This window comes from Lagopus leucura, unplaced genomic scaffold (genome assembly GCF_019238085.1).
Source record: "Lagopus leucura isolate 7727_CA_CO unplaced genomic scaffold, USGS_WTPT01 Super-Scaffold_100016, whole genome shotgun sequence".
NCBI lineage: Eukaryota > Metazoa > Chordata > Aves > Galliformes > Phasianidae > Lagopus > Lagopus leucura.
In genome coordinates this window covers 14,235,867-14,248,313 of record NW_024962270.1, presented here as the reverse complement: position 1 = coordinate 14,248,313, position 12,447 = coordinate 14,235,867, and the positions used below count along the sequence as shown (strand labels likewise).

At 45.5% G+C, this 12,447-nt stretch overlaps 2 protein-coding genes across 3 annotated transcripts; one reads left to right on the top strand and one right to left on the bottom strand.

Annotated features, from left to right (window-relative positions):
* Nucleotides 1–462: 462 nt before the first annotated feature.
* On the top strand, nt 463–6,565 carry MCTS1 (MCTS1 re-initiation and release factor). The gene is made up of 6 exons (XM_042876681.1): nt 463–528; nt 1,245–1,397; nt 2,035–2,132; nt 3,143–3,276; nt 4,627–4,694; nt 6,341–6,565. Exons 1-6 carry the CDS (start codon nt 518–520, stop codon nt 6,420–6,422), a joined length of 546 nt encoding a protein of 181 aa, XP_042732615.1. The 5' UTR covers nt 463–517; the 3' UTR covers nt 6,423–6,565.
* Nucleotides 6,566–8,858: 2,293 nt separating this feature from the next.
* On the bottom strand, nt 8,859–10,554 carry C1GALT1C1 (C1GALT1 specific chaperone 1). 2 transcript variants are annotated; one of them, XM_042876679.1, is made up of 2 exons: nt 10,481–10,554; nt 8,859–10,256 (listed from the first exon to the last, which is right to left on the bottom strand). In XM_042876679.1, exon 2 carries the CDS (start codon nt 10,249–10,251, stop codon nt 9,295–9,297), a length of 957 nt encoding a protein of 318 aa, XP_042732613.1. In that variant the 5' UTR covers nt 10,252–10,256; nt 10,481–10,554; the 3' UTR covers nt 8,859–9,294. The 2 variants fall into 2 exon arrangements, with proteins under 2 accessions (XP_042732613.1, XP_042732614.1); XM_042876680.1 differs by lacking the exon at nt 10,481–10,554 and adding an exon at nt 10,355–10,389.
* Between the last annotated feature and the right edge of the window lie 1,893 nt (nt 10,555–12,447).

Genomic DNA, 12,447 nt, shown 5'->3' with positions numbered 1-12,447 from the left:
TGCCAAGGGGGGGGTTTTCCTTCGGAGATACTCAGACTGACGGACACCATGCTGTGCCACTGCTGTAGGGAACTGCATTGCGGGCTTGGACTGGGGGGTGTCCTGAAGTCCTTTCCGGCTCTGTGATCGTGAAACATCTGGGAAAAGAGCGCCGTGTCGGCACGCGAGCAGCACACTGCTCTCTCGGTGAGCGCAGTCTCCCCGCCGCCGTGCTACGAGGCACAAAACCAGGCGCCGCGCAGCGCGACGACAGCAGCCGCGTTTGCCGTCCGTGCGCATGCGCAGAGGTGCAGCGCGGCCTGCTGGGAGTTGTAGTCCCGCCGGCGCCGTGACGCCGCACGCGTTCCGTTGTCATGGAGCGGCGCGACAGGCCGTAAAGCGCGCGGCTCTTCCGGCTGGCGCGGAGGGGAGGGCCGGGACCTCGTGTGAGGGAGCGCGGAGGCCCGGCTGCCCGCCCCGCGCCCGCCGGTCCACGCCCGGCCCAGGCTCTCGCTCGCCCGGCGCCCACCGCCCCAGGATGTTCAAGAAGTGAGTGGGGCGGGGGGGGGGCCGGCCGTAGGTTGCCGGTATGGGTCCGGCGCTCTGTCCGCCGCAGTGTTGGGGCCGGGCGGTGCGGGAGAGGCCCGCCGCACCCCCCACCCCCCCCTCCCTGGGTCCCGGTCCCTGCGGCCGCCTCGTGTGCGTCCTCAGCCTCATCTTGCGCTCTGCCTTCCAACCCAACCCTCGGTGTCAGAGGAAAGAGGGGAGAGAGGGAAGAAAAAAAAAAAAAAAAAAAAAAAGGCAATTTGGGGCTTTGCGTTGTCGAAACTCTGTGATAATGCAGATTGCGGACGGGGGGCTGCGGGAACAGATTTGATGCGGCCCTGGGCAGCCTGGTCTGGTATTAGATGGGGAGGTTGGTGGCCCTGCGTGTGGCAGGGGGTTGGAGATTCGTGATCCTTGAGGTCCCTTCCCTTCCAACCCTGGCCATTCTGTGAGAACGCGGCTGGCCAGGGCCGTAAACGGTGCTGCTGTCAGCGAAAGCCGCCCCGCGAGGCTGTGAATGGCGCTGTGGGGCGCTGGGGGATCCGTGGGCGCGCTCACGGTGCTGGGTGACCCTGCCTGCCCCGCCCAGGGCCGGCGTCACGGCCCGTGTAAGCCCGTGCTCAAAGCAGGGCGTGCATATATTTATTGAAGAATGCTTTGTGAGTGCTGTGTTGGCGGGCAGTGGATTCTGTGGTTTCTGAGATGTTTTTGCTTGGCAGATTTGATGAAAAGGAGAACGTATCAAACTGTATCCAGCTGAAGACTTCAGTTATTAAAGGTATTAAGAACCAACTGATAGACCAGTTTCCTGTTATTGAACCATGGCTAAACCAAATTATGCCAAAGAAAGACCCTGTCAAAATAGTAAGATGGTAAGTTTCTTTTTCTTTAACCTCTGTTTCCAACGTGCTTGGGTTGCTTCATGTACTTGTTTACTTTCTATGGGAGAATGGCCTAGGAGTTTTAAAAAGAAAAAGTCCGTTCTTGTAGATAGCAGTGTGTGTTATATCCGAGCCAGAAATTTTATGTGTGCTCATCATGCTGTTGAAAGCATGTTTGTAGGGTGCTGGAGGAAAATGAGAATGCTGGTGGCAAACATCTGACCTGTATGGTGGCTCTCTTGGGCTTACCTTGTTGTTGAAGGAAAGCATTCAGCTTTATGGCTTCAGGAAATCAAACTTGTTTAGATAGCTTCCAGGTTGTTTTTATTACTATTACTGATTTTGGATTTCCATATATTGTTTGGTTTACTTTTTTTAATAGAGGGTAGGATTTTTTTGCTGGCTTTTGTGAACAGCTGTCTGTCTGTCTGCAGACCTTTTAAGTAGAGGGAATAGTGCATGAAGCCATTATTGAAGAAGAAAGCATCTGATATTTTTAGTTTTAAATTTTCCTGATAATTGACTGCCTTAATTATCCTCAGTTGCCAAGATAGACCAGAGTACGAGATGCATTTGATTTACAAAAGAGCTAAGTAGTTATTAAAGTTACCTTTCTTTTGCCTTGCAGTCATGAACATATAGAAATCCTCACTGTGAATGGAGAATTGCTGTTCTTCAGACAAAGAGAAGGGATTTTTTACCCAACACTAAGATTACTTCACAAATGTAAGTTCCCTGAGGATGGTGATGGTGGGAGCAGAGGGGTGAGTGTGGGGATCAAGCAGACTCCTGTACAACTGAGTATTTATGTAGTGCACGTTGCAGGTCTTAAAGAGGCATTATGCATTTCCAGCTGCACTTGCACTGCTGTTTCAGATATCTGTGTGGCTTGTTTTCTCCAGAATAAATGTAATTCTCTATGTTAAGTAATCTGACCTTTGATTTTTAGGTATTACATTGCAGAATTCTTGTGGGGCTTTGTGCAGATGGTTTTTCTATTGGAGTCTACATTGCTTGTTGTGAATCCTGTTACCCTATCTGTTGTTTCAAGCCTTTTTTTAAACCCTTCTTGCTGCCTTTAAATATTTGTAGGTTCTTACTGCAAAAGTTGTCTTTAACCAGCAGTTCAGTGATGCAGTGGATGCTCATCTCCTTCCAGAACACACTGCGTGGTTTTTACTTCTTAAATTGTGATTTTTTGCATTACTTTATCTCTGCTCTTGCTGTTCTGCTCCATTCTGTGTCTGCTTTGGATGGCTTTGGCTGTCTGTGAAATGCTGCTCTGGATTTGCAAACCATGTTTGAACAGCCGTGTGCTGTTGCACAGACTTGGAGAACGCCTTGGAGAGCTGACATTCATGAACTTTGTCTGCCTTTGCATATTTTGTCCCGTTACTTCTGAAGTGTTTATTTCTAGAGTCCCTTCAGTGATTGTCTTCTTTGGGGAAGCTTGGTACAGTTTTTGAAGGGCTGTGTGCACATGCAGGAAGGATAGGCCTGTGTTTGGTTCTCAGATTCCCAGCCTTTGCTTCTCAGAACAAAGATTTAATCAGGAAAAACAGTAGCTGTGTTTGTTCAGGACAGTGCTGCCCAGTGTGCTGCTAATTATTTCTAACCCCCTGCCCATGCAGCACATTGCACACCTAATTCCCTCAGCGTGATAACAAATTGTTATTTAGTTATTTATATTGTTATCTGAATGTATTAATTGTAATGCTGTGTCTTTCCCCTCTTAGATCCATTTATTCTACCACATCAGCAGGTTGATAAAGGAGCCATTAAATTTGTACTGAGTGGAGCTAATATAATGTGTCCTGGCCTGACATCTCCTGGAGCAAAACTTTACCCTGCTGCCGTTGACACTGTTGTTGTATCCTTCTTTAATTAGGAATTACTTCTTGCTGAGTTAAGTTTGTATGTGTATGTTCAGCTGGTCACAAACTTAATTACTTCAGTGTTGAATATTAGTTTGTGGAATAACTAGTAATCTGAGAAGATTTGCCAATGTTTTGAATGTTATTTGGAAAGATTCAAATTGTTCTGAATTCTGTTTTCCTGTTGTGATGTTTCAGAACCACCCCAAAATTAACTATTCCTGCTGGGCTTGGTTAGATGGGAAATAAGAACTCCTGGTGTTAGGCAGAATGAGATGAAGTACAAAATGATTTTTTCCCCTGCCTCCTTAATACAGTTATCTCCTTTAGTTATAGAAGAACATAGTTCATTTCTTAAGGAGTGAATGCATTACTGAGAAAGGAACTAGATGATTATTGTGGTCCTTTTCAACCCAGGCTGTTCTGTGATCAGAGGGCTGGAGCACCTCTACTGTGAAGAAAGGTTGAGGGAACTGGGCTTGTTTAGCTTGGAGAAGGATCCAGGGAGACCTCACTGTGGCCTTCTAACATTTGAAAGGAGTGTATTTTACAAGGTTGGATAGTGACAGGACAAGGAGTGGTTTTCAACTGACACAGGGGAGGTTTAGGTTGGATCTGAGGAGGAAGTTTGTCACACAGAGGGAGGTGAGGCACTGGAACAGGTTGCCCAAGCAGGCTGTGGATGCCCCATCCCTGGAGGCATTCAAGGCCAGGCTGGACGTGGCTCTCTGGGCAGCCTGGTCTGCTGGTTGGCGACCCTGCACACAGCAGGGGGTTGAAACTGGATGAGCATTGTGGTCCCACCATTTTATGATTCTGTCAAATTCAGCATCAATGCCAACCTCTACAGCTGTTGTTCCTATTCAGATGTGATTGGAGAAGATGCACACTCAGTATTACATGCTGACAAGCTTTGAGAAGGATTCCATTATCTTGTAGATTTCTTCAGATACGCCTCAGTTCTTCTGTGCAGTGTGATGTAACATGGGCCCCATGTGGAGCTGCAGCCTTTTTCCACAATGGCAGAGGCTCCCCTGTGTTGGGTGTGAAGGGAGATCTGGAGGGTGGTGGTGGGAGATTGTTTAGTAATTGTTATTCAGAGTTCATAAATATGTGCTTCACATTCTGTGCGCTGCGGCTCAGCTGTTAATTTTGCTTACCTTCAAGAGCTGCAATTACTGAAGGGCCAAAAGTTCAACTAGGGAGTTTGATGCTTTTTTTTTTTTTTTTTTTTTTTTTTAAAAATAATTTCTCCAAATTTTTTTTTATGCTTTTACTTTTTTGAAATAAATTCAAAAAAACAACAACAAAAAAACCACCCTATTTTCCTTAGTGGTAATTTTTAGGCAATAATGGCGGAGGGGAAACAACATGCATTATGTGTGGGAGTCATGAAGATGTCAGCTGATGACATGTAAGTGGTGTAAAAAATGAAATATAGCTTGTCCCATCTTGTAATTTCTTTTTTAGTTTGTAATTTAAGCTCTGCTGTCAAGGTTATTGAATCACTGTTGCAGTGTGTTTCTGTTATGTGTAGCATTTATTTAAGCTTTCGTTTTTTTGATTAACATTAGGCTGGGAGAAGGAGGCAAGGAGTGTCTTTCCTAGTTATTTATTCACCAAATGGAGTCAAAATAGTTACTGTATGCGAACATAGATTTTAAGACAAACAACTTCAGTGCTGTCTCTGAATGTCAATATTTCTTTTGCTCTGATAGTACTTTCTCAGAGATTTTGCTGAACAAAGAAATACCTCTGAGTATTTGCTGCCTGTGCTGGGCAGGAGACGGAATTTGGGTCTGAGCAGGCTGAAATTGTTCAAGTGATTTTATTTATTTTCATGTAAGGGCAGCAGAGACCGAAGTCCTGCTGGTACTGGGGCTGACCAGCTGGTTTCTATTTTTTTCTCTCTTTTTTTTATTTGCCTTGGACCCACATGCAGCATTCCTGTCTAAAATCCTTGCTAGCTAAGCTTCTTGTGAGCTTCAGAGATCTGGCTGGGGGTAAACAATGAGTAAAATGAAAAGGAGGCATAAAACTGAAAAGAATGTAGATTATTCTTAGCATTCTGATAATCCAGAATTAGGAGATGAAACTTTTCTGTTATCTTGAGTTCTGTGACGTCTTGCAGCCATCTTACAAAGCAGCCCAAGTAGGTCTGGGCTGCTCTGATTCCGGCCCCACCAGCTGTGGTGTGGGTGACAAAGCTGGTTCTGATGAAAGCAAATCAATCTTTCTTGTGGGGATAATTCTCAGCTGGATTGTCATCCTCTGTACTGTGTCACTGTGCTGCTGTAAGCAGTCATGAAAGCACAGGGGAAAGGTGGGGGTGCGTTCCAATGAGCAGGGGTAGAATGGCACCACAGCAGCCTGGGCCTGGACTTGGATAATCATTTCTCTGAATTATTTGTGGTGCTTCCGATGGACTCGAGGAAAAGGTTGAGAGAAGGAGATGTAAGTGCCTGTGTCCCATCCTACATCTGCAGAGACCTGCTGTGATCACTGAAAGCCTGGCTGTTCCTAATCCTGACTTCGAATTCACTTGAATGTTGTATTCCTGTGGGAAGTAACATAAGCTGGAGAGGAGAAGGAGATGGTGTTGCTCTATGCAGCCGTGTGCTGTTTTCTGTGACTGTCTAAAACAGAAAATTGAGAAACAGTGCTCTCTAGATCATTTTACGTTATGATACGTGATGCATTAGTGGAATTAACACAGAGGTATTTTCCTTCTTGATTCCCAGGGGATTTAAACTTTTCTGTCCTAGAATGATTAGTTTTGTCTTGTTTGTTGTGGTAAAAGTAGATCTTTTTTCCATGGGATTCATAACTGGAAAGAAAGATGAGCACAAAACAAATGCAGATGTACAAAACCACCAGTGCTCACCTGCATTTGGTTCTGTGACATGCTTGTAACCATGAGGTCAAATTCTGTACTGCTGACGTGTTTCCTGTTTGCCCATCCTGCATTTACAGGCACAGCTTGTACTTCCAGTGTGGTGCTTTGTACTGCTCCAATTAACCAAATTAACCAAACACTTCTGTGCTTTTGTTCTTCAACAGTGAGAAGGTCAACAAAGGGATTGGTATTGAAAATATCCACTATTTAAATGATGGTCTTTGGCATATGAAGACATACAAGTGAAACAAAAGGAACTGTGTTACTCCAAGGGAATGCACTTAGGTTAAATGTGGACTGCTTTGTAATTCCTCGTTTTTAATGTGACTGAATGTACAAATTATTTTGTTCTGTGGCAATGCTAAATAAAGCAAGTGAATGCAAAAGTACTGATAGGCTACTATAGTTTTCTAGATTTCTTTTTATTACAGTCTTTAATTGGTTTGTCTTAAACCCGAGTCCTCAGTCACTGAAGGTATCTGGTGGGAAAGACCCTGCATGGACTGGGAGCAGAATTTCAAAGGAAAAGGAGGAAAAAAAACAAGGAATGTTTACATTTTTATGCTCCTAAAGCAGTAATGTAAAATGTATGTGAAATACAATTAGTACAGTTTCTAAAACCAACAAAAAAAAGTCAATTTTTTTGCTTCTGATTTAACATCTCACTGGCCTGTTTATTGAATGTGGAGAAATGTGTGTTTTTTTTTTTTTTTAAACTTCATTTATTACCAGCGTTAACTTCAGTATTTTACTTGAGGAGCACTTCTTTTGAAGAAGCATTTATCTATAGGATTTGAGAACATAAAGTCACCTGAGGACTGTAAATTCTTCTATCTTAGATCGTAACTTAAGAATATAAACGAGCTCAAATTTCAACCTACCAACATTGGTACAGCTCTCCTTGCAGTGGCATTTACAGCAGTGGTGCTCATACTCCAAATGGAGTACGTGCCTCTTGGTGCCTGATGCACTCCTCCCTGCTTGCACCTTTAGGAGCAGAAACAAAATCACTGTTCAACAAAGGCACGATAGCAAAACGTAGCCCTAGAGCCGAGTGGAGCTTCACAAGGGATCCAAGGGAGCTTCTGGAGCTGCTGCACAGGTACACCTGCACAGGTGGTTAGAGAGCACTGTTTGTCTGTGTAATCTGCCACTTTGTTCAGCGACTGCATACCCAAAGCTGTGTCTATGGAAAAACAGACTGTGCCATGGAATTATTCAATAAACTAAGAAAACATTAAGGTCTACTGTTCATAACTGTCTCTGGAAGTATTTATTAATACTTTAAGTCTCTTTTCTAACACTTGTATTTTACTAAGGGTAGGGCTTGATTTTTGTGTGCAGTGCCCTGCAGGTTTCATTTCTGTGACCTTTACAGCAGGTATGGCAGAGGTGTTCTCAGTCTGATTCTGAAGTCAAATTACAACACAAGAGATTGAAGTATTAACGTGTGCTACTCTTACATTACTCCTGTAAAATCATTTACAAGACTGCTTTTGAAAATGATAAGGTATATCTGAAAGTATGCATGTAATTACCACTGTATCCCACACCACTATATTGCAGACAGAAGTTGAGTCCCCCCAAACCTTCCTGTCAGAGTAATGGATGTAATTACACATCTTAAAGGCTGTGCCATAACTTCACTGATTTGTTAGTGCTGTGGTGATCAGTTTGTGCCTCAGGGGTTCCTTTGTGCATAAAATGAGCTAGTCAGTCCTGTGGCTTGCTTGTTCTTCCGTCTTGCCCCCAAGTCTCCTCTGAAACAGCTGTGGTAGCTGCCTTGGTGCCATTCTTAATAAAAAGTGTTGCTCAGAAGAAAATACTGTTGCTACTGATCAGCTCTGGATTAGCTCTTTCACAACCTTTCCTCCCCTGCTGAAGCTAGGATGAAGAATTACAGATAGCACAGCTTTCTTCAGCAGACCAACCTTATGTCTTCTAAGCTCTTCTATAGGTAATGTAGCACCAGTGGAGCCCAAGGCGGTGCCGCTTTAAGGCTTTGTAATGTCTGGGTCAGGTAAGTGGATTCTAAATGGAGTAAACACACCAAAGTGCTGTTTATTGCCACTTAATTGTAACTGGTGGAGGAAAAGAACATGACGAGGTGACGTGTAAAGCTTGAGATTTCAAATGCACATTAAGTGTTCGAGAGTTCTGTACATGTTTTTGTGCACTTAATGTGTTTGGCATTGTGAACAAAGAGAGGCTGAGTGTGGAAGCACGTTGATCTATCTGCACCTTACTGTTCAGAAAGGTCTGTAAATAGAGCTGTACTTTATACTTGCATTCACAGCTAACCAACTTCTTCCGTGTAAACACTATTAGCACCTCTAACACTGAAAACAAGTAGAACTTTTATTCTAATGTTCTTATTTAACAGCTTTAAATGAACAATTACTTCTGTGCTAACAGGCTACCTGACCATGCTAATATTTATGTAATGCTAATATTCAAATGTAGTTATCTTGTTCTTTTGTGAGATTAAGGCAGGCAGTTTAAAGTTTGCTTAATATTATTCTGCATTAACTTAATAGATTTCTTCTGTCAGTTGCTTCCTGCTAGCTTGTTCCTGAGTTAGGAGATTGCACATAAAGCAACAGGTGCACCTATGGGCTGCTTAACCAGTGCATTTCAAGCTGCTCTATGCTTCAGCATAAAGGAAATCACATAAAAGTTGTCTTTCAGACTGAATCTGTAGTCAGTTTTATTGATTCCTCTTAAAAAGATATAAAGACATTCTGGAAGTGTCTGGAAGAATTGAGAGAATCAAAATCTTGCAAAAATATATTTATAGCAGACTAAAGTTCTTTTGACTTTTCATTAATAAATACTAAGATATACAATGCTCTTCTCTCCCCCCCATAAACTTAATTTCCTTTTATCCCAGACAACTCTTTTTTGTTCATTCCAGCACTGTCAAAAAGTCAGAATCATTCCTGTATAAAAGACTTTAGAAGGAGAACTTTCAACTGTCTCTTTTAAAATTAAGAGCTTTACCAAATCTTTGTGCAAAAAAACGTGCACGAGTGCGATCGGAGAAGAAAACTGAGTGTGTGTACAAACGCGTGCCACGAGAACAGCTGCCTGCTTGGTCCCATCTCCTCTCTGAAGGACATCAGTCATTGTCTGAACCTGCAGGGGGTAAGAAGACGAGCGCGTCGCTGTAAGCGTGGCCGTAGGGCCGCAGCCTGTAAACACCGTACATCATCACATGCATGTGGTTGGGAGACAGCCCGTTGAAAGTGATGGCCATATCTGAGCAGCAGCCGTCCACCACCTGCTCAGGCCGACTCGCCATTGCCTCTTTAATGAGAGCGTTGACCGATTTGGTGTTAAAAACATCCTTTCCTTCAGAGTCCTCTGCGTTTTCAGCAATCACTCCGGTATACTTCAGGCATACTGCTAGTTGTTTGTCCTCAGAGAGCTTCCAAATCATACCGCCTTGCTCTGGACATTTGTCAGAGTCTTCAAAAACGCGTGAGAGTCGTCTTAGTGATTCAATGCTTAAGACAATTCCTCCCTCACCATCTACGTACTCCAGGTCGCCAGATTTCATAGTGTGGCCTATATAAAAAGGCTGTGCAGGGTCTTTCTTCAGTAAGAAATACTTGAGATTTTCAATAATCGCAAATGTTGTTGGATAGGCGAGGAAGAACCAGTTGAATTCATCTTTATAACGCTCATAGGTTATCTTGTAAGCTTTTCTCATCATTGTCCACATATCGTTTGTGTTGAGGACTACAGCGTTGAACACTTTAACGTTCTCAGAGCTGTAGAACTCTGCCTTGTCGCAGTGCTTGCTCCATGTCTCTCTCACTGCAGCCCAGTGCCCAATGTCTTTGGGTTTCACGAGGACGATGCAGTAAACGCGGATGCTCTGGCTGAGCTCCAGTCGTTCATCTTCTGAAAGATTTAACACTTCCTCTTTGTTGGGAGCCTGAATGTGATGGTGCTCGTGATGACGTGCTCTGGTCCCATGGCCGATCTTCACGTGTCCAAGAAGTGTGACCACTACACAGAAGATTCCTCCCAGCAGCACGCCCTTCATGAACGAACTGCTTTCGGAAAGCATTGTTCCTGGAAAGGAGACGCGCTTTAGGTGCCGATAAGGGATAAGCCGTTTCCGTGCTAAGCGTGGCAGCAGACAACACGCCCGCCGCACCTCGCGCTCTCACCGGCGGTCCCACCGGGCTGCCGGCCCGGCCCGAGCCCTGTCGCCCTCAGCCGCCGCGGCCGTGCCCGCTCCCGTTCACCCCCGCGCCGCCGGTAACCGGGCTGGGCCCGACTCTGCCGCCACTCACCGGCGCCACTGCTGCCGCCAGTGCCAGGACACCGGCACGCGCCGCGCCCCGCCACTTCCGGTTCCCCTTCCGGTTCCCCTTCGGTTTCCGGCGGAAGTGCAGCGCGGGCCTTCCGCGCCCGGCTCCCCTCGCGGCGGTCGCTGGGCGGCGTCGCCATCTCGCGGGGAAAGCGGGGGGACGGAGCGGAGCGGGTGAGAACAGCGGGTGGCACCGCTCCCTCACGAGCTGCCGCTTCGTTCCCCTGCGCTCACCGCGCCGAGCTGGCGGCCTCGCGTCTGTCCTTGATGTGGCAGCGGTGGTGCCGCGTGCGTCGTTCGGTTTGGAGGGCCTCATTAAAATCTGCCCTGATGTTTTGTCCCGGTGCATTTCTAAAATCTGCCGCTCTTCTACACGTGAAGCCGTGATGAGGCCGGCAGGTATCATTGAATCACAGAATGGCCTGGGTTGGAAAGGACCACAATTATCGTCTGGTTCCAACCCCCTGCTGTGTGCAGGGTCGCCCACCAGCAGCCCAGGCTGCCCAGAGCCACGTCCAGCCTGGCCTTGAATGCCTCCAGGGATGGGGCATCCACAGCCTGCTTGGGCAACCTGTTCCAGTGTGGAGGAGTGTGTGCTGCAGAGGGCACCCTGTGATTTGTTGGGCGACTGGCAGAGAATCGGGGATTTGTGCCGAGCTGAGCTGTGCTGGTTTCTCTGGGCACTGACAGGTGTTGGGCGCGAGGTGCGCCCGGTGGGCAAGGTTTCTGACTAGATTTTGAAACTGTAGGCTTATGATGAAAGAAACCTGTTACCTAAGCCTGTCTGCCAGAATGAGCTATGCTTCTCAATCTATAATTAGGCACACAAATAAATTCGATCTAATTTTAACTCGCCTGCAGGTTTTACTGAATGTGAAACGTTCCTGTGTACTGACGTGAACCCAGCTTATGACCTCTCTAAACTTTTGGTAGTCTTTGGGGGTGCTTGGTCTGATGCTCCCTTTGCATAGATAAGGGTTTGCAGTTTTGTATTTTCACAGGCTACATTTGGGTTTTTCTTGCTGACTAAAAATAGAGATCTTTGTGGATCAAAAATACAGAAATGTCAAGTCAGAGGTTCCATGGGGAGATGTTACCCAAGTGCCCATAAGCTTCCAAACTGACAGCTTCTTTGCAGTGCTTCTCAAGTTGTAAACAACCTCCTTCATAATATAATCACAGGGATGTTTGGCATGTGGCACTATAAGGATGTTTTACTCCTTGTCTTGTAGCATCTAGTCATAGCAGTTAGCCTGCAAGCTGAGAGTGCTGTTTTTGCACTTTGCCAGATCTCAAAAGACTTTGATTTTAAATTCCTGGAGCCAAATGAGAACAGTCGATACATTCTGGATGATTATTTGCTTGTGAACATCAGACTTCATTTTCAACTGCAGACTATCTAGGATTATCATTGTCCATTACTAAACGACTGTTAATCTGCTTCTTATGCCTTGCATCCTTTTTAGCTGCTTGTGTATTTCTTTCTGAAACCACAGAAATACTTATATGATGCTAGGAAATATGGGAGACAAACTGATTGCCGAAATGTCCCACTATCCTCTCAGTGTTGCCACCTGCAAATTGCTTGGTCCCAGGAGAGGTCCTCTCCTGCACCCATAGTAGCATCATGTAAGAGAGGAGGCAGGGAGTATCAATGCCAACCACTGTAGGCTGGTGCTCTGCCAGCAGGGCCTCCTGTCACAGAGGATACTAGAGCTGATCCTGGAGCAGGAGCATGGGAAATGAACATGTGTCTGCCCAGAGAAAGCAGTAACATCACGGCTGTGTTTTGAGGAGCCTGTTGGTTGCTACTATGTCTCATAGCAAGGTGAGATGGAGAGAGAGGAAGAGGAACCACTGTATACAGCTCTTGGTACTCAAAGAGAAATATCTAACAATCACAGTCACCCCCACGGCTCTGTCTTTTCAGGTGCTTCTGCTGTGAAGAAC